The 21,642-nt window shown below is 41.3% G+C and overlaps 1 protein-coding gene across 1 annotated transcript in view; it reads right to left on the reverse strand.

Annotated features, from left to right (window-relative positions):
• scfd2 (sec1 family domain containing 2) overlaps positions 1–21,224 on the reverse strand; it is a 272,505-nt gene extending 251,281 nt beyond the window's left edge. The window contains exons 1-2 of the mRNA XM_048600760.1: positions 20,283–21,224; positions 9,965–10,133 (exon numbers count right to left, since the gene is read on the reverse strand). Of these exons, the coding sequence (XP_048456717.1) occupies positions 9,965–10,133; positions 20,283–21,117 (1,004 nt within the window). The 5' untranslated portion in view covers positions 21,118–21,224. The remainder of the gene's footprint in view (positions 1–9,964; positions 10,134–20,282) is intronic.
• Between the last annotated feature and the right edge of the window lie 418 nt (positions 21,225–21,642).

A 21,642-nucleotide genomic window follows, 5' to 3' on the forward strand; every position in this document is an offset into this window, starting at 1 on the left:
CCGTGTGATGGAAACAACTTTGGAACTTCTATCATCTTGATTCAAAACTCCAGACAACAACATTCGCGTAAAAGTGCATATTGCCACAGCAACCTAAGCTCCCCAAGAGATCTGCAACTGAGTACCACCACACAGAGGCAGCAAAACAGATCTTGTAATGGGATACGGGCTTCAAAGGCAAAGGTTAATCAGCAGTAATATCAATGCAGATGAGTTAACCAGAGGACAAGGAATTGCAAAGCAATCAGGGTGGCAGAGTGAAGACATTTTCTGTATTTGTTTGGTAATGCTTTTGAATCAGTTTATTTATCAGCTATTCTATTTTTAGATTCACTACATATGAAGCTGTGCAACCCTGAAATATATTGAGACACTGCCAATAACATTTGCTTTTCCTTCCATCTCTTGTCTGTCATGTGGAAATGGGTACAAGTGCACTCCCCTGTAATTGGTGTATTTTATGAAGATATGTGTTTCAGTTTCAAAAATCTTTCAAGTGCTGACAAAGATAGGTGTTAGTTTATATCATATAGCCACCAACTGAATTGACTCTGATCAGTCAAGCCAAATCAAGCCCACAGAAACTAGGCACAACAACACTCAATAATATTGTTATGTTCATGCTTCACAGAACCAGAATTAGCTCCTCTTTGCACTTATGATCTGCCTTATTTGTTTGGGTGATAACAATTTAAATTATCCACTAAAAACTGAATGGGTTTTAGTTAAAGAGATTGACGGTGCTAATTACTTCAATTGAAACAAATCTTAGTCACTATCAGCCTTTGTATTACTCATCCACCTAATCAGTACTGGCACAGAAGTTAAATTCAGTCCCTTTCTCCTATTATTCTTTTAAAAACAGGTAGAAAATCCAAACAGGCAGTGCCCAAGTAGAGTGCTTACAGCCTTTTTATAGAAGCAACTATTTTCTCTTTGGATCTCCCTAACTTATTAGGAACAATGATGACTAATTTGGTTGTCAAATAGACAGACAACGCTCAGCAAGTCAAAAGACTCTGTTCACATTACACTGAAACTGTGGAATTCGTTAGTGCACAATCACTAACTTGCTTTTACAGATGGTTTTAATATACAGTCACTTTTTGAGCCAGATCAACAACCTTAAAACTGAAGGCCTCTGGAAGTTGACTGCTGCAAAAAAAAAGGTTTAATCTCATTATGACCACTTTTTCATGTATACCGTCTCTTGGTAGCATATTTTACATACAGGGTGAACATATTTTACATACCCTCTAATGACTCGCAAGAACAAATACAAAGTAAGCATCAGAGCCACTAGAATATAAAGGAGGGAAGTTGAGAGCCAGTGCAGGGCTGCAAACAAGCATGTGCCAGAAATCTCCTTGCCTTCCTTTCCTCTCCCTCACTCAGTTATTTTGGGAGAAGTGCCAATTAACTGTGTCAAATATTTGCACTAAAACTAGTATTATGTTCAGTTGAAAAGAATGTTTTTGTTATTTTGTATATGAGACTCTGGGTTATTTCATTGGATAGGTCATAAGACACTCAATGGGTCAGATCTTGATATTTATGAAAATAACAGGAAGTACATTCCTCTGGCAGGACAAGTGGTTTAGGAATATGCTGCACTGACAACATAACTTTTTGAGTATTGCAACCCTTTTCTGATCATTGCATACATTGCACATGGGAGAAAGGGAATCAATGTTAATTGATCAATACATATCCTAACAGTTTTCATAACCTTTACAAAATCTTTAAAAACAAATGTAATTGTTCTCTTTGTTATAAAGATAATAGATTATTGTACTTTCTAGCATTGTCCAGACGAATATATTTTATCACAGACCAAAATCCAGTGTCAGACTGAGTTTGTTTATAGATACTGAATACGAACAGACAGAGAACATATCCAAGGCACAATGTTACAGCGCATGTTCCTGAAACATCTGATGTGCAGTATTTTATCAGTCTATCAAACAATCACTAACTAAATGACTGTGGTCAGTGAAGTCAAACCAAATCCCCAGAATTTAGACACAATTGCACATAACAGGGATTCTATGATTCTACGCTAATGATATTGTAAGACAAAAATTTTTTAAAATTACATAAAATCAAAAGAAGCATTTCAGCCAATTTCAAAATTTCAGAAAACGCTCAACTTTGAATAAATTGGCATCACTGTTAGCACTTCTGCCAAAACCGATTTTGAAACAAGACTGAAACAAAATATCTCAAGTAGATAAATATGAAACACTAATTGTATTGGAAAAGCAATATAATTGACAATGCATTTGTTCCAATGGATAGGACAGAACAGCCTGTTAAAGGTCTCATGAGGAAAAACCTAATTTTCAGCAGTAAGTTGCAATTTGGAATACACTGCCTAACAGGGGCATGACATGGTAGAGACAGATTCAATTCTAATTTTCTAAAGAGACTCAGATAGACACATAAAAGGATTTTTTTTGCCAGACTATGGTCAGTGAGCAGCAGGAAAGAGCAAGAAGAGTGGTAGGGATAAGAGCAGCAGAAGGCGTGAGGACTCAGTCCTTGAGCAGCGAGAATTATTGGTGCCGCCAGGGACCAGCAGAACAGGCATTTCGAAAGATAATTGTAGTGACACCACAGGGAAGGAGGTGGCGATTGGCTGGTGAATATTGCTCTTTAAGAACTGAGTATAAACAACCAGATTCAAAAAAAAACATTAAAAATATTAATACTAATATGAACATAATAACTGGTAAATCATTATTACCGAAAGTAATGTGTATTAAGTGCTAGCAAGATTTATGGTATTTATAGATAGCAAGGCTTACTAGTTTTGGTCAAGCCTTTTGGTCTTGGCAAAATTTTATAGCAGTAATAAGGTTTATTAGCAGTAACTAGGTTCTTAATAAATAAATACACTAGCAAAATATTAGAGCTGCTCCAAACTCCACAGTGCTCATTTTGGGAACCCCAGGACACTTCCTCCTGGATAACTAATTATGCACTAAGGGCCTTCCGTTGCAGCAGTTTGAGTTTCGAGATTTGGCTGCATGGTAGTGATGAAATGAGAGATATGCTTTGTGATGAAAATATTGTACTTAAAAAGAATTAATGCTCTAGCTAATAGACTGATGATCCTTATTGATGCCTAGTTTTGGAATGCTAGATATGTTCCCAACATTCCGAATTTAGTATGGTGGAAATGCCACACAAGAAACTGAAGGTATACTCAGTGTGAAGACGGGACTTTCATAGAATCCCAACAGTGTGCAAGCAGGCCATTTGGCCCATTGAGTCCACATCGACCTTCTGAAGAGCATCCCAGCCAGATCCACTCCCCTTACCCTGCATTTCCCACAGCTAATCCACCTAGCCTACACATACCTGGACACTAGGTGCAATTTAGCATGGCCAACCCACCTAACCTGCACATATTTTGACTGCAGGAGGAAACTGGAGCACCCTGAGGAAACCCACACAATGTCCAAACTCCACACAGACAGTGCTCGAAAGCTGGAATTGAACCCAGGTCGCTGTGAGGCAGTAGTGCTAACCACCCAGCCACCATTCAATCCAATCCAATCTAATCCAATTGAATTTGGATTCAATTAAAAAAGAAAATCTGGAATTAAGAGGTTAATGATGACCATGAATCCATTGTTGGTTGTCCAAAAAACCCATCTGCTTCACTAATGTCCTTCAAGGAGGGAAATTTGTCATTCCTACCTGGTCTGGCCTACATGTGACTCCAGATCCACAGCAATGTGATTGACTTTTAACTGCCATCTGCACAGTTAAGAATGGCAACAAATGCTGGCCTAGCCAGTGATGCCCACATCCAACAAATGAATTTTAAAAAAGGTAATTGTCACTGAATTGCCATTATTTCCAAGGAACAGTATAAATTACTGTATAAATACTGAAGGTGCTGTTTGATGACTGAAGAGCTAGGTATCACATTTTATTTGTCCATAACAGGATATTGGTCCCGAGACAGGATGTGTTCCTATTGTAAAATATGGGAAATGGTAATGATAATATCACTGGATTGGTAATCCAGAATACCACCATGTTAGGTGGTGAAATGTGAATTAAATTAATTCCAGATTTTTTTAAAAAATGCTAACTTAAAGGCAACCATGTAACCAATGCCAAATGTTGTTTAAAGATCCATCTGGCTCATACAAACAGTTTGCAGAGTGATTTTGATAGGTTAACTAAATGGGCAAAAAGTTCACAAATGGTGTATAATGTGGGAAAATGTGAATTTGTTTATTTTGGAAGGGAGATCAAAAGTTCAAGCATTATTTAAATGGAGAAAAACTGCAGAAAGCTGTAACACAAAGGGTCTTGGTGGTTCTTATGCATAAAACACAAAACTAGCACCCAGGTGCAGCAAGTAATCAGGAAGGTGAATGGAACAACATTGGTTAGCACTGCTGCCTCACAGCGCCAGGAACCCAGGTTTGATTCCAACCTTGGGCGACTATCTGTGTGGAGTTTGCACATTCTCCCTTTGTCTGTGTGGGTTTCCTCTGGGTGCTCCGGTTTCCTCCCACAGTCCATAGATGTGCAGGCTGGGTAGATTGGCCATGCTAAATTGCCTGTAGTGTTTACAGATGTGTACATTAGGTGGGTTATCGGGGGATGGGTCTGCGTGGGATGCTTTGAGAGTCGGTGTGGACTTGGTGGGCCGAAGGGCCTGTTTCCGCACTGTAGGGATTCTATGAAAGTAAATTTTATGAAAAACAGAAATTGCTGGAAAACCTCAGCAGGTCTGGCAGCATCTGTGGAAAGAAATCAGAGTTAATGTTTCAGGTTGAGTGACCCTTCCTCAGAACTGGCTAATGGAATATTGGTCTGTATTTCAAGGGGTTTGGAGGAGAAGTGTGGAGCATAAGAGTAGGGACTTTGTCTCTGCAATATATGTATTCACCTCTTTTAATTCTGGTAAGAGCAGATACATCTTTAAAAGGTAAATTGGTGAGTTTGAGATAATGTAATTATTTTCCTTCATGCTGGTTTTCTCACCACCTGCCATTGACCCTGTCTGACAGATATGCCCTACAAGACTCAGCCTGTTCTATCAGTGATAGTTTTGCCAAATCACTCATGATGGACATTGAAGTTATGCACCCAAAGTCCATATTCTGCCCTTGCTACCTCCAGTGCTTCTTCCAAATCATGTTCAACATGAAGGAGTATGGATTCTTCAGTTAAGGGAAGGTGGAAGCAGGAGGTTTCCTTTAGACTTCATGACACCCACAGTCAATGTCAGGGACTCCCAGGGCCACTCCTTCCTGACCACATACCACTGTGTTACCACCTCCAGGAGGTCTGTCTTCCTAATGGGCCAGGAGAATGTTTGGGGCAACAGCTGAAACGTAAAATTCAACAAATACTTTTAGTAATTTTATTTGTGAAGTTAGGTCATTGGGCTACTGGACACAATACAGGATGACTTTGGAAATCAGCTGTGCAGGGCATGCCATTTTCATTTACACTGCCTTAGCTGATGACTGGTTTATTCTAATTTAAGTTTTCTGGAGTGACTTGATACAGCTGAGTAGCTTGCTAAGCCTTTCAGAGGGCAAATAATAGCCAATAGCACTGATACGTCAGGTATCACAAGTTGGCCAGAACAGGTAAAGATGATAAGATGTATTTCTCTAAAAAGGACAGTCAGGAACCAGATGCAGTTTTACAACAAAATGGTTGACTCATAATCATCATTGTAGAGACCAGCTTTTAATTCCAGACTTATTAATGACTTTATTTAAATTACAACATCTACGTTGGATAAATTTGATTTTCTGTCTCCAGAGCACAATTCAAGGCCTCTGGGTTAAATGTCTCACAAAGGTAAAGTCGCCATTGTCTTACTAGACCATAAGGCTGCCCTCTCATTAGACAGAGACCACTGGTGGTTGTTTAACCTGAGGGTCACCACGCCATAGGTGAAGGGAAGAGTTTGAGAGTCCTTCATGGTAACCTCAGTCAATGTGGGAATTGAATCCATGCTGTTGGCACCACTTTGCATCGCAAACCAGCATTTCAGCCAACTGAGCTAATCGACTCTAGCAACATTAATCTCAGCACTGATGTTCCCATAAATTAAAGATTTAACCAAATCAGCACATAATTGTCCAAACTACAGGAAATATAGTTCTAATTTTTCTAATATATCCTCATAAATTAAGCTTTGGAGATCAGACTTTAAACTAGGGAGCCATAAATACACAGAAGACATGAGTATAAGGGTGATGTGGTATACATGGTCTTCCAAAAGGCATTTGATAAAGTTCCACATACAGATTTGTTAGAACAGCTGAAGCACATAGAATGAGAAGGACAATAAGAGTGCAGATTCAAAACTGACTGAGTGAGAAAAAACAGGCAGAGGTGGCAAAAGGCTGTTTTTCAGACTGAAGCAAAGTATACACTGAGGTTCCCAAAGAGTCAGGACTAGGACAATTGCTTTTCTTCACCTACATCAATAATCCAGGCTTGAGTGAGCAAATTTGATTTAAAAATTTTGAGATGAAACCAAAGTTAGAAGGATTTGTGAATTGAGAGGAGGACAGTGATATTCTTCAAGCGGACTTAGACAAGCCGAATAGTGACACATGACGGATGAAATTAAATGCAAAATGTTCCATTTCAGGAAGAAGACAATAAGAAGTGAAAAGATCATCAAGATTCTTGATCTTGGTTGCTTTCCAGTGATGAGCTTTGGACAGTAAAGAGAATGAATGGCACTCCTACTCAAATCATTTTCTGTCTTTTCTTAAAATATGGAATAAGTTTTGGAATGTTTAATTGACTATCGTGGCAGAGCCTCACAAACTGGGAATGCTAACACTGGATGACAAAGCTGAAAACAATGCATTAACTTATTTATTCTTAGGATATAGTTGACTGGAAAATACATTACCTATTGCCTCTTCTAGCAGTCAATGTTCATACAAGTGAGCTACGTGCTAGAGTATTTCAAAAGCCATTAAGTGCTACTCATGTGGTGTAGGATTGGCCAAAGGCAAACAAAGGAAATTTTGATTGGCCAATTCACAGGATATATATCAGAAAAAAATCAGGTTTCTAGATGCTAAAGTTGTCAAAGGGTGCGGAGAGAGTGGGAGTATGAATGAATGAATGATTTTATTGTCATGTGTATTTTACAGTCAGAAAATCATAAAATACAGTGAAAAACTTTTCTCATTGTTGCTACAATCCAGCACCATTTTGAACAGAATAAGGGAAAAAAAAGATATAGCTTAAAGAGAGTCCATCAGTCCTGAGCCAGCTTATTATCAACAATGCCTGCGCCGCCATTCCTTCTCCACCATCTTGTTGCCGTCTACACGGGACCCAACCAATGTTCAAATCATCATTCTTTAGGCGCCATCTTTCGCTACTGGGCTGATTCTGCTCTGCCACCGCCTCGCTGCCACCTGCACCAGACCAACCAATGTCAGAGTCACATCTCTTACTGCTGCGTCCACCGCAACGTCTCTTTGATGCACTTCTGCTACTGCTTCACTGCTGCCAGTGCCGGATCCAACCAACAATGAAGTTGCCAATCCTCAGGCACCATCTTGCAGCGCTGGGCCCACCATGCTGACATCACCTCCACCGATTCCGATGCCAGATCCAATACTCGTTCCGGAGAACTAAGTAAGGACTCACTCGCCACAAGATCCGCACTGGCCTATTTGAGTCCATGTTGGAGTTCCTCATTGATGCCAAATGAGCTCAGGACAAGAGGTAAGTAAAAAGAAAAAGAAAAAAAGCAAAATGGTTGGAGCAGACGAGCGCCCAGCTCAGGAGCCCTACTCTGCTGCCATTAAAGAGGATCGGTCTTGATCATTTTGAATGCAGAGCATGGTTGTTGGGTCAAATGGCTCATATTTTCTATGGTTGGACAAGTTACTATCCCCTTGATAGACATTCCTGAGGCAGTTGGGCTTTTAAAAAAATTTAAATTCAAATCTATGAAAATAGATTTATTCAGTTTGATTCTACAAATGGTCAATCAGTTGCCAATCATATCGAAGTCACTACAGCAACTTATCCAATGACTCAGGAAGGAAAACCCACACTGGAGAGAAAAAAAAACGTACTCCCTCACCCAATAAGGACGAACTCAACTGCTGAGCTACTGTGTGACGCAAGACAGGAAATACCAGGGGTGCCAACAATAATTTTCAATTGCTTCCTGACCACAGGCGAGGTGCCAGATGACTGGACGAGGTGCCAGATGACTGGAGGACAGCCAATGTGGTACCGTTATTCAAGAAGTAAAGGACAAACCAGGAAACTACAAACCATTTGGTCTAATGCCAATTGTGGGGAAACTGTTGGAAGCAATTCTGAAGGACAGAATTAATCTGCATTTGAAGATGCAGGGATTAATCAAGAACAATCAGCATAGTTTTGTTAAGAAGAGATCATGTCTGACCAACTTGATTGAATTTTTTGAAGGCATAGCCACAGGCATGTCGATGAGTGCAATGCCTTTGACGTAATCTACTTGGACTTCAGCAAGGCTAATGATAAGGTCCCACGTGAGAAACTGATAGTGAAGAAATAAGCGCATGGAATCCAAGGAAATTTAGCAAATTTGGCCCAGCATGTGTCAAGTGGTAGAAAGCAGAGGGTGATGGTCGAGGCATGTTTTTGTGACTGGAAGCCTGTGTCTAGTGACAAAAATGCCAAGGGGATATATAATGATGGCAGGACCTTGGGAAGCACCGAGGATCAGTGGGAGCTTGACGTGCATGTCTGCTGTTCCCTTAAGGTAGCAGGACAGGTAGATAAAGTGGTTAAGAAGGCATATCTGATTTCTGCCTTTATAAATTGAGGCAGAGTGTCTAAGAGCAAAGATGTTTTGGTGAAACTGTATGAAATGTTGGTTGGGCCACAGTAAACTCTTGTGTGTATTCTGGAATCAACATTATGTGAGGGATGTGATAGCACTGGACCGGATGCAGACAAGGTTTACCAAGATGCTGTCTGGGTTGGAGAATTTTAGATATGAAGTGAGATTGTGCAGATTGGGGCTGTTTTCCTGGAGCAAAGGAGACTGAGGGGGGACATGATTGAGATATATATAATTATGAGGAGTACAGATAGGGTAAATAGGAAGAAACTTTACCCCTTAGTGGAGGGATCAATGACCAGAGGGCATAGATTTAAGGTAAGGGGCAGGAGGTTTGGAGGAGATGTGAGGAGAAAACGTTTCCACCCAGAAGGTGGTGGGAATCTGGAACTTACTGCCTGTCAGGGTGGTACAGGCAGAAATATTTAAGGATTTAAATGTATATTTGCAACGTACAAAGGTATAGGTGTATCTAGGTATACAAAGCTACAGGCCAAGTGCTGGAAAACTGGATTAAAATAGTCAGGTGGTTGTTTTTGACAGGTACAGCCTCGATGGACAGAACAGTCTTTTTCTATGCTGAAGACCTCTATGATTCTATGAACTAGGAATATCTCCCATTACCGCACAGTCTAATTTTCTTCATGCATAGTCTTGCTCATACCACAAATCATAAAACCATGTCATTTGCCAATCATGTGAATCATAATTTACATTCTATTAGTTTTAGGTTAGCTAATGTGCAATTAACTTACTACATTTTCCTTTGTCATCACTCTCCAGTATAACAACCAAATCAAATACACAAAATATTAAAAGCATTAACATTTTCACAAGTTGCAAATGCAGTTGAAAATATTTTAAAAACCCTTGATTTCAATACTCTTTCTTAATTTTCTCATGCACACCATACTGTACAAAACTAAAATATCAGAAATGATAATAAATGCTGGCTTGATAATTTAGTAAAATATTTACACTTTTGTTTTACGGAGAAGCAGCGATCATTATCACTGAAAACTAGAACACATTCAATGGTAAGGTGTAATGTAGAACCATTCAAAGCAACATAAAACTCCAGTATGTGTTTTTTCAAAAAAGTCTTACTTTGGTTGAGATAAGCATCCTGGAGCTATCACATTCTGGGTTTCTTCATTACTTTGGACAGACGTTAGATCCATCATATTAACCTTCACATCACTGGTGAACCCCGGAAATTTAGGCAGAAGGCTAAGTATTCTCTCAACTAAACAGTCACCATGATGAGCAACAGAACCTGTAGAAAAATAAGATTGTTTAGTAGTTTATAAAACTCAATTCTGATTCCCGCAAGGACAAAGTAAATAGGGAAGTATTAGAACAACTCTTTGATTTTTCTTAAGTACCCATTCCCTGTCAACGACTGCAGAAAGCACTCAGAATAAGAGAATTCATCATAGCAAATCATTGGAATCATGAGAATCTCAAAAGCACACTTGAAATGCTTAGTGACATTCTCAGATTCAGTCGGAAGCTCCACCAAACCAATTATTAATCAACAGGGATACAACACAAACAATTTACATTATGTCAAATGGTGTAACAAGTGAGTGCGTCGTCAAGCAATACAGACCAGGAACAGTCAAGACTTGATCCCTGTTCGGAGTTGCATGACAATATCAGCTGAATAGCCACAGGGATGTGACTACTGGCTCAAGGTATTAGAGAGACAAAACAAAGATTGGAACAGCTTCATGGCCCCATTTAATGCAAGAACACTGGGGGTGGGTGGGGGTGTATGTTAGCTGTAATGTAAAACAAAAAGATGTACACCTTTACAAGTTTAAAAAATGTAGATAAAAGCATTTCTAACCAGCGAACTTATTATGGGCAGCAAAAATCTGGGCTTCTACAAAATATGTCTATTAATTGTCAATTCAAAGGAAAGACACTGAAATCATCTGTTTAATCAAGGTGTGCTGGACAAGTTTTCCATAAGATAACTCAATTGACAAAGTAAAATAACTATATTATTTTAGTCCTGAGTTTTCTCAACATAAATGATACAAAAATTAAAATACAAAATAGTTTTCATCTATTGTAAAATCAGAAACTGTCACCTATTCTCAAATGAGCATACAAGTTACTTTGACTAGTCTAGGCCAGATAGCCAAGAGCAAGACTTAAAAGAAGTTAATACACATTCAAGCATAAACTCAAGCTTGAGAATCAAGAACTGCAAAGGCAAGTGATGTGAAGCAGCTTTGCTAAATTGAGGATTTCAGATATTATTACATTATATGAATACATTTTTTGCTCCAGAATATCATAGATCAAGTAAAATCTAGAAATTTAGAATAATGATTGAGTGTAGATACCAAAAGACAAGTTTAAAAGCAAAATATTGTAGATGCTGGAAATCTAAAACAAACACAGAAAATGCTGGAGGAACTCAGCAGGTCTGGCAGCATGGAGAGAAAGAGAGTTAATGTTTTTAATTCACTATGGCTCCTCTGCAGAACTGAAACAGAGTTAGAAATTCTTTTAATACTCTTTAAAAGGGAGCAGAGGAGGAGTGAAGGGAACAGATAGTGTGGAGGCCCATTGAAAAAGACAAAGGGATTGTTGATGACAGCATATGAGCAAGGTGGTTTAATGAAACGGCAAAAAAAAGGAAAGTTGGGGTCATTCCTAGGGACAGATTGGGGACATTTCACAAAAGGGTCAGCCAGTCTGCCTTTGGTCTCGCAAATGTGAAGGAAACTGCATTATGAACAGCCAACACCATAAACTAGATTTTAAAAAAGTTCCAGTAAAATCCTGTTTCATCTGGAAGGTGCATTTGGGACCTTGGCCAGTGAGGAGGGAGGAAGTGAATGGGAGGGTGCCAGGGAGGAGTGAGGATGTGTGACAAGTGATGGAGTACTGGAGCAGTTTGTCACAGAGAGAATGGTCTCTGCAGAAGGCTGAGAGAGGAGGAGAAGTCAAAAAAAAAGTTAGTATGCAGGCACTAATATAGCTGATGGAATGCTGTCCTTTATCACAAAAGAACTTGAAAATAAAAATAAGGATGCTATGTTTCAGTTATACTGAAAGGTTTGGTTTCTTTATTTAACAAAAGATGTAAATGTATTGAAAGTGGTTCAGAGGACATTAACAAGATTCTGGAATGAGCAGATTATCTCATAGAGTCTTAGGGTCATACAACACCAAAACAGATCCCTCGGTCCATCTCATCCATGCCAACCATGTTTCCCAAACTAAACTAGTCCCATCTGCCTGTGTTTGGCCCATAACCCCCCAAACATAGCTTCACCAGCATCCTGTAATACCACAACATGACGTTCCAACTCCCATACTCAATGAAAACCAAAAGAACTGCGGATGCTGTAAATCAGGAACAAAAACAAAGCTGCTGGAAAAGCTCAGCAGGTCTGGCAGCATCCGTGGAGGAGAAAACAGAGTTAATGTTTCGGGTCCAGTGACCCTTCCTCAGAACTGATGGTGGCTGGGAAAACGTCAGTTTATATGCAGAAAATAGGGAGGTGGGCGGGGTAGGGAGTAAACGATGAGATAAAGCCCAAAGAGAGAGAAAGACAGTTGGACAGACAAAGGAGTTGCTAACGATCAGGCTGGGAGGGTGAATAGTTGTTAATGGAGACTGTTAGTGACTAACAACAGGGGGTGTGTAGTGGCAGGCTATGTGGTAACAAGGCCTGGTGTGTGGGGTGGGGGGCTGGGACATGGAAGAGTTTAGGCCCTAAAATCTACCCTCAACAACTTCTCTTTCAACTCCTCTCATTTTCTTCAGGTAAGAGGGGTTGCCATGGGCACCCGCATGGGCCCTAGTTATGCCTGTCTCTTTGTGGGGTACGTGGAACATTCCTTGCTCCAGTCCTATTCCGGCCTCCACCCACAACTCTTTCTCCAATACATCAATGATATCATCGGTGCTGCTTCCCTCTCTCATTGAGAATTGGAAAACTTCATCAATTTCGCCTCCAATTTCCACCCTGCCCTCACTTTCACCTGGTGTATCTCTGACTCCTCCTTTCCCTTCCTCAACATTTCTGTTTCCATTTCTGGGGGTAGACTAGGCACTAATATCCATTACAAACCCAACGACTCCCACAGCTACCTGGAATATAGATCCTCACACCCCACTTCCTGTAAAGACTCCATCCCATTCTCTCAGTTCCTCTGTCTCTGTCACACATGTTCAGATGAGGCCAACTTCGACAAGGGAGCCTCCGAAATGTCCACATTTTTCCTCAACAAAGGATTCCCCAGCTCCGTTGTCGACAGGGCCCTCAATCGGGTCCGACCCATCTCCCGCATTTCTATCCTCACCCCTTCTCTTCCCTCCCACAAAAGCAATGGGGTTCCCCTTATTCTCACCTACCATCCCACCAGCATCCACATCCAGAAGGTCATCAGACGCCATTTCCGCCACCTCCAGCAAGATGCCACCACCAGACACATATTCCCCTCCCCTCACTTGTCCGCCTTCTGCAGAGACCGTTCCCTCCGGGACACCCTGGTCCATACTTCCTTCACCCCAACACCTCCCCACAGCCCTATGGCACCTTCCCCTGTAACCGGCGAAGGTGCAACACCTGCGCATTTACCTCCTCCCTCCCCAGTATCCAAGGGCCCAAACATACCTTCCAGGTGAAGCAACACTTCCTGCACTTCCAAGAATCTATTCTACTGCATTCGCTGCTCACAATGTGGTCTCCTCTACATTGGGGAAACGAAGCGTAGACTTGGCGACCGCTTCGCAGAACATCTACGTTCTGCTCGCAAAAAAGACCCTGAACTACCTGTTGCCTGCCACTTCAATGCACCACCTTGCTCCCTGGCCAACATCTCTGTCTCCGGCTTGCTTCAGTGTTCCAGTGAAGCCCAGCGCAAGCTGGAGGAACAACACCTCATTTTCCATTTGGGGACCCTACAGCCCTCCGGACTTAATATTGAGTTCAATAATTTTAAAGCCTAAACTCTCCCATGTCCCAGTCCCCACCCCACACAGCAGGCCTTGTTACCACATAGCCTGCCACTACACACCCCTGTTGTTAGTCACTAACAGTCCCCATTAACAACTATTCACCCTCACAGCCTGATCGTTAGCAACTCCTTTATCTGTCCAACTGTCTCTCTCTCTCTCTCTCTCTTTGGGCTCTATCCTATCGTTTACTCCCTACCCCACCCACCTCCCTATTTTCTGCATATAAACTGACGTTTTCCCAGCCACCATCAGTTCTGAGGAAGGGTCACCGGACCCGAAACGTTAACTCTGTTTTCTCCTCCACAGATGCTGCCAGACCTGCTGAGCTTTTCCTATACTCAATGGTCGGAGCAACGAAGGTAAGCATGTCAAACGCATGTTTTACCACTCTGAAAGTGCATCACAGGTAGACAATCAGCTATGTACCTGCACCCCTCGATCTCCCCGTTCTACAACACTCCCCAGGACCCTACCGTTAACTCTGCAAATCCTCCCCTGCTCATTGTTTGAAAATGCAACACCTCGCATTCCTCCAAATGAATCTCCATTTGCCACTCCTTGACTCATTGGCCCAATCGATCAAGATTCCTTTGTAATCTTAGATAACTTTCTTCACTGTCCACTATATCACTACTTTGGTGCCATCTGCAAACTTACTAACTATGCTTCCTAAATTCTCATGCAAATCATTTATATAAATGACAAACAACAGTGGACCCAGCACCGATCCCTGCAGAATACTGCCGGTTGCAGGCCTCCAGTCCAATAAACAAACCTCCACCACCAGTCTTTCAGGTCCATTGTGTTTTTCCCCCTCGCCAACTTGCATGCCACTTCCTTGCATTTAATATTTCCCTTGTAAGCCATAGTTTGGCCAGCCTTCCTGTTCACTTTTGCACAGAAAGGAATGAACAATTGTTACGCTCTTTGAATGTTTGCTATTGCCTTTCCACTGTCATCCTTTTAAGTAATACTCATGAAGAAAGGTTAGACAGACCAAGGTTTTACTCTAATAGCGTTTAGAAGAGTGAGGAGTAATTTAATTGAAGTGTACAATATCCTAAATGGTCTTGACAAGATGGATATTGAAAAAATGTTGGAAGTCATGTGAAGGTTGTAAAGGACATTGGTGAGGCCTCTTCTGGAAATACTGTGTTCAGTTCGGGTCGCCCAGTTATAGGAAGGAATATTATCAAGCTGGAGAGGGTTCAGAAGAGATTTACCAGAATGTTGCCAGGTATGGCAGGTTTGAGTTATAAAGAAAGGCTAGATAGGCTGGGACTTTTTGCACTGGAGCATAGGAGATTAAGACGCGACCTTATAGCAATTTATAAAATAATGAGGGGCATTGATAGAGTTAATGTAGTTGTCCATCCCTAAGATGGGACATTTCAAGACTAGGGGCCACATTTTTAAGGTGACAGGAGAGACATTAAAAAAAAGACATCAGAGGCAATTTTTTTCCCCAAAAGATTGATTCACCTGTGGAACGAACTTCCTGGGGAAGTGGTGGATGCGGATACAATAACAACTTTTAAAAGATGTTTGAACAGATACATGAATAGGAAAGGGTTGGGGGGATATGGGCCAGGACCAGGCAGGTGGGATAAGTTTAGTTTGCGATTATATTTGGCATGAACTTGGACTGACGGGTCTGTTTCCGTGCTGTATGACTCTATGGCTCTATGGGAGCAGAACCAAAAGGCACTGCTGAAAAATTAAGAGGATCACCTATAGACCAAAGAAGAGGAGAATTTTTTCTCTGCAAGTGTCGTGCAACTTTGGAACTCTACCTCACAAGGCAGTGGATGCAGACTCACTGAATATTATTACTGCTGAAGTAGAGAGATTTTTGTTAGGCAAGGGAGTAGTTGTGAATATGGAATTCAAAACACAAACATATCAGCCATCATCTTCTTTATAACAGACCTAATTCACGTGCTCAAATGGTAGACACAATCCTGAAGTCAGAAGGACAGAATTTGAAATTGCTTGAGAAATTACTGATTACTTTCATTCATACCTCCTGGCTGTTCCACTGCCTTCCCTTCTTCCAGCCACCAGACTGATCTTCCTCTAAAGCCCTTGCTTTACCTCTGCTCCTGCATCTTTCTCTAACTTTTCTTCTATCCTCCCTCATACCTAATCCACTGCCCTTACAAACTACTGAATCATTTCTAACGTCCCTTTCCTCTTCAATGCCTTTGAACATTTTGTCGCCTCCAAAATGAGGGTCCATCTTTCACAGATCTCCAAAGTTGAATTCTTCCAGTTAGGTTTCCACCCCTGCGCAATATCAAACCTGTTCAAAGTTATAAATTACATCCTAGGATAGAGACAGAGACAAAGACATCTTCTGTTGTGAAAGACATCCATCATTCAATTGACACATGTTTAACCTTTGGTACAGTTGATCATACCCCTCAAATGCCACATGATCACCCAGCTGGCGAGCACTGCAAATACAAGTTTGTTCAGATTTATTTCTTCATAATAAATGAATCACCATCCATTGCTTCTCTCCCTGCTAACCCCATCCCAACCTCATCTGAAAATCCAGCAATGGTTTTCTCATGGACTCCAGTGGCTACAAGTTTTCTTTCAACATATACTTTCTCAGGTCTCTAAATTGTCAGGCTACTTAACGGACAGTACTCAGAACAGATATCTCCAGCAATTAAATATCATGAAGACCAAAGACATTGCTTTGGTTAAAAAAAAACAAACAACTATGGATTCTGGAAACCAGAAACAAAAGCAGAAATTGCAGGTCTGATAGCATCTGGGGAGAGAAGGCAGGGTTAACGTTTTGGTCTCAATACCCTTCTTCAGAAGAAGGATCACTGGACCCGAAGTGTTAACTCTGCTTTCTCTTCATAGATGCTGCTAAACCTGCTAAGATTTTCTAACAATTTCTGCCATTGCTTTGGTACCTTCCATAAACTCCATACTATCATGTTTGGTTTACCCCTCTCCTTGGCAACTGTATGAGAAGGCTGGACAAAGGGGGAAGAGACTGTTACAGAAGGGTAAAGAATAAAAGGGCATCAATTTTAAGGTCACTGACAAAAGAAACATCTGCAACATTAGATTAGGATCTGGAATGCACTGCCCAAATTTGTGATCAAGGTCATGAACAGAGAATTGGATGATTATCTGCAGACACAAACTTTGCAGCGCAATGTGCAGAGAACGGGGCATGGGTAGTTGAGTTGCCATTGCAGAGAACCAACACAGATATAACATAACAGTACAGCACAGTACAGGCCCTTTGGCCCACGATGTAGTGCTGACCTATTATCCTACTAAGATCAAACTACCCTGCATACCCTACATTGTACTATCATCCATGTGCCCGGCCAAGAGTTGCTTAAGAAGTCTCCAAAGTATCTGACTCCACGACCACTGCCGGCAGCGCATTCCACACGCCCACCACTCTGGGTCATATGGTATCTACATGCTGTAAACATTCTATAATTCAATCTATGATTCCAGATTTGTTTGCAAGGTTAAAGTCATATCTAATTTGGGTAAAATTTCAATGACCTATCTGCACCATCAGTGAAACCTTCTATTATCTCTTCAGTATCTTTGTACAATTTCAGCCTGTCACAGCTCATGAAGTATCCTCCATGCCTTAGTTTCCTCCAGACTTGATTTTTCAACACATCCCTGGCTAGTCTCCCACAGCCTTTTCTAGACTTTGCGATCTACATCGTTATTTGCATCACTTACCATGCCTTTGCTCACTGATCTATAATGGCTTCCTGGTAAGCAATGCCTTAATTTCTAAATTCTGATCTGGGTTTAAATCCGATTTACCGTTTAGTCTCTCCTGACCTCTGTAACCTCCTCGCGGTCCACACACTTTAAATTATATAAAAGCTTTGAATTCTGGCCTCTTAAACATCTGATTCTAATTGCTCCACAATTGGTGGCTGTGCTTTTAGATGCCTTTGCCCCAAGGTCCAGAATTATATCGCTGAATTGTTCATTTCTCTTTTTCCTTTAGGAATCATAGAGTCAAACAGCACAGAAACAGACCCTTCGGTTCTACCAGTCATTGCCCAACTAGTGCCGTCTGCTGCACTTGATCCCGTATCCCTCCAAACATTTCTTACTCATATACTTAACCAAATGTCTTTTAAACATTGTAATTACCTGCAGCCACCACTCTCTCTGGAAGTTCATTCCACACACAAACCACTCTGTGAAAAAGTTGCACCTCGTCAATGTAAAATTTTTGATTTGCTAAGTCGGTCAATCGATCAATCGTGGTCACGTGTACCAAAATGCAGTGAACAGATTTGTTTATGAACGGCACAGGCAGATCATACTAAGTCAAGGATGTACAGATCAAAAAGACTAGACGAAGGCATACAGTTTACACAGCACACAGATCAAAAAGACTTAGACGAAGGCATACAGTTTACACAGCACACAGATCAAAAAGACTTAGATGAAGGCATACAGTTTACACTGCACAGGGTGTGCGCCAGGCGAGATCAACATTAGCAAGATCAGCTTTATTTGAGGCTAGAGAGTCCATTCATCAGTCTAATAACAGCCGGAAACAAGCTGTTTCTGAACCTGCTCGTGCATGTGTTCAGGCTTCTGTATCTTCTGCCTGATGGAATAGGTTGTAGGAGATCATTACCAGGGTGCAATGGGTATTTGATGATGTTGGCCGCCTTTCCAAGGCAGCGAGCTGTGTAAATGGAGTCTATAGATGGAAGGTTGGCTTCCTGGGCTGAGCACACCACCTTCTGTAGTTTCTTACAGTCCTGGGCGGAGCAGTTGCCATACCAGGCCGTTATGCACCCGGACAATATGCTTTCAATGACGCATCTGTAGAAGTTGGAGTTTATCCTCTCACCTTAAAAATATGCCACCTAGTCTTGAAATCCTCCACCTGCCATTCGCCTTATGATTTTATAAACCTCGATAAGGTCACCCCTCAACCTCCTGTGCTCCAGTGAGAAAAGGTCCAGCTATCCAGCCTCTTCTTATGACTCAAACCCTCCATTCCCAGCAACATCCTGGTAAATTTCTTCTGAACGCTCTCCTGCTTAACAACATTCTTTCTATAATATGGCGGCCAGAACTGGATATAGAAGAGACTTCACCAACATCTTGTAAGATCTCAACATGACGTCCCAACTCTGATCCTCAAAGGTCTGAGCAATGAAGGAAGGCGTGCCAAATGCCTCCTTAACCACTCTATCTGTATGTGTAGCAAACGTCAAAGAAATAATGTACCTGATCTCCCAAAGCTCTCTGTTCTACGCACTACCCAAGGCCCTACTTTTAAGTGTTTAAGTCCTGCCTTTGTTTGTTTTAAGAGACTCAAACACACCTCTTCATGAAGCTATTCGCCATCTGCTATAATCTGCTTATGTAGCTTTGTCTCTTATTTTGCTTTTCAATGCCCTTGTGAACCACCCTGGAACCAATGATTCCCTTTGAAAATGTATTGCTGTGCATGGTGCCACAGTGCATGAACAGAAATATTCATTTTGCTTTCTCTCCACAAATGCTGCCAGACTTGCTGAGTTTTTCCAGCAATTTCTGATTTTGTTCAACACAAAAATGTCCTACATGCTAGCTTTCAGTTTGCCAAATTGCTGGAGACATATACAGCTTAGCAAAAACATTGCATGGGGCAATTTATTACATCAAAGGCATTTTATAAAATGAAAGCTGAAATAGCTCGTGTTTCTGCACTTTTTCTTTTCTCTTCTCAAAACTCAGCAACACACATTTCACAAAGATAACACAAGGAGCATTGCCACTAACCAAAGATTACAGTTCACAGAAACATTGAGGCATCTGGATATGTTCTAACGATATTAAGTAGGTGTACAAGAGAAAATAATGCTACCATGACTCCTTCAGAAAAATACACAGTCTTACACAGTCTCATTAAATGTGGAAAATAACAGTGATGGAAAAAAGAAAACTCAGAACACTGAGTAATAAGTTTTTCAAATTTACCCCAGCATAAGTTTAATTATTTTCTATATATTTACTACTATCACATTGATACCCTTAGCTAGTGTAATGTGACAAATTAAAGTCTAATGATAACCATTAAACCACTGTCGATTGTCAGAAAAACCTATCTGATTTAATCATGTCCTTTAGTGAAGAAAACTGCCATTCTTACTCAGTCTGGCCTACATGTGACTCCAGAATGTGAAATAACGTGGTTGACTCTTAACTGCCCCTTGGGCAATTAGGGATCAGCAATAAATGCTGCCTGGCCAATGTTGCCAAGATCCCATGAATAAATAAAAAAAAAATTCACAATTTAAAAGGCGTTGGCAACAAATAACAATAAGTATCAATCTAGGTTGCAAACAATACATAGTGCCATTTCTTGAAATGAGAGACATCTAAGTAAAGTCCATCCTATAGATAAACGAATGGATAATGTACCTGAGAGATCAAGAGTACGATCTAGAAAAACGATTGATGCTCTATGTTGGGCAGTTTTTCTTCTGTGTTTTGCTTGTGGATAATTGGCAAGCTCTCCTGCAATTATTCTGCTAGTAGGTCCAACCGCAAAGCAGTCTTCTTTGAGTTGCAGAACTTCTAACATTGAATTCAAAGTTGAAACGAGTGATCTGATTTGTATCTGAAGTTCAAAGGGCAAAGACTGAAAGTCGATGTCGTTCAGGCTCCCGAACCTCTTCTTGTCGGGTCTGGTATTGTTGATCAGTTTCAGATCCTGAGGCACAAACGAAAACAAGGACGAATAGGCTGTAGTGATGAAAAGGTGGGGAGAGATGGGTGCGATTAAAACGGGCAGGTGCATGACCTCGCCAGTGTAATTCATGTTACCCATCCACTGAGACAGCAGGTCCCCGAATTCTTCGAAGATGAGTTCCTGCTCCATATCGACCATCAGATTATTGGCAAACAGGTGGACAGCGTGGCTGACTGCAGTAATCACCACACAATACTGGAAGGAGCTAAGGGTTACAATGTCGCGGATCACATCGGCTGTGCGTCCCTTCAGCAAAGTGCTCACCACGAATACGGCTTTGACCTGCCCCGGGGTCCCCGCTTCGAAGCTGCTGAACTCTTTGACGTTCAGGGCCCCGGCTTGGAGCAGCCTGTCCATGCCGCCGGCCCAGTGCAAACTCTCGGCGCACGCCGCGTCCATGAACACCACCGCCTTCTTGACTTTGGTGCACACCTTTCCCCAGGTTCGGTCGGCAACACCCAGCCCTGGCCCCATGCCCATGTCCGCGCTAACTCCATCACTCATGTTGACCCTCCGTCTCTATGGTCACAACAACATCAAAACTTTCAGCCGGTCATAAACCGGTCCCTTAAAGATGACGTTCAAAGCTTTCGACGCAAGGTGATGACATTTTAGTCAATGTGGCCACTGGGAATTGTAGTGTCCATGAGTTGTTCAGGTTGTCCAATTCGAGTGGGGGAATTAACCATCGAGTCAATACTTCTGGTTCACTGTATTTTAAACATTTGTTACTTACTGTTGAATGTGTTATTGAATCTCTGGTAGTGTTCACCTAGTTTGCAACTCCACTGAAGGTGGGAGGTGGTATTAGTGCTTTCATCCCTGTTTGTGAACAACATATTAAAGAAAACTAATGAATGGATTTCAATGAAACTTTAGGATATGGCCAAAGGAAGAAATTATTAGGTTTCTTTTGGCAAATATGCATATCTGGATCTGGATTTTTTTAAAGGATCCATTCACATTATGAAATAAGGCAAATTAACAATTTTTAGATCATTGTGAGTTGTTTTATATAGAATGTCGGCA

This window comes from Rhincodon typus, chromosome 1 (genome assembly GCF_021869965.1).
Source record: "Rhincodon typus isolate 14 chromosome 1, sRhiTyp1.1, whole genome shotgun sequence".
Classification (NCBI taxonomy): domain Eukaryota; kingdom Metazoa; phylum Chordata; class Chondrichthyes; order Orectolobiformes; family Rhincodontidae; genus Rhincodon; species Rhincodon typus.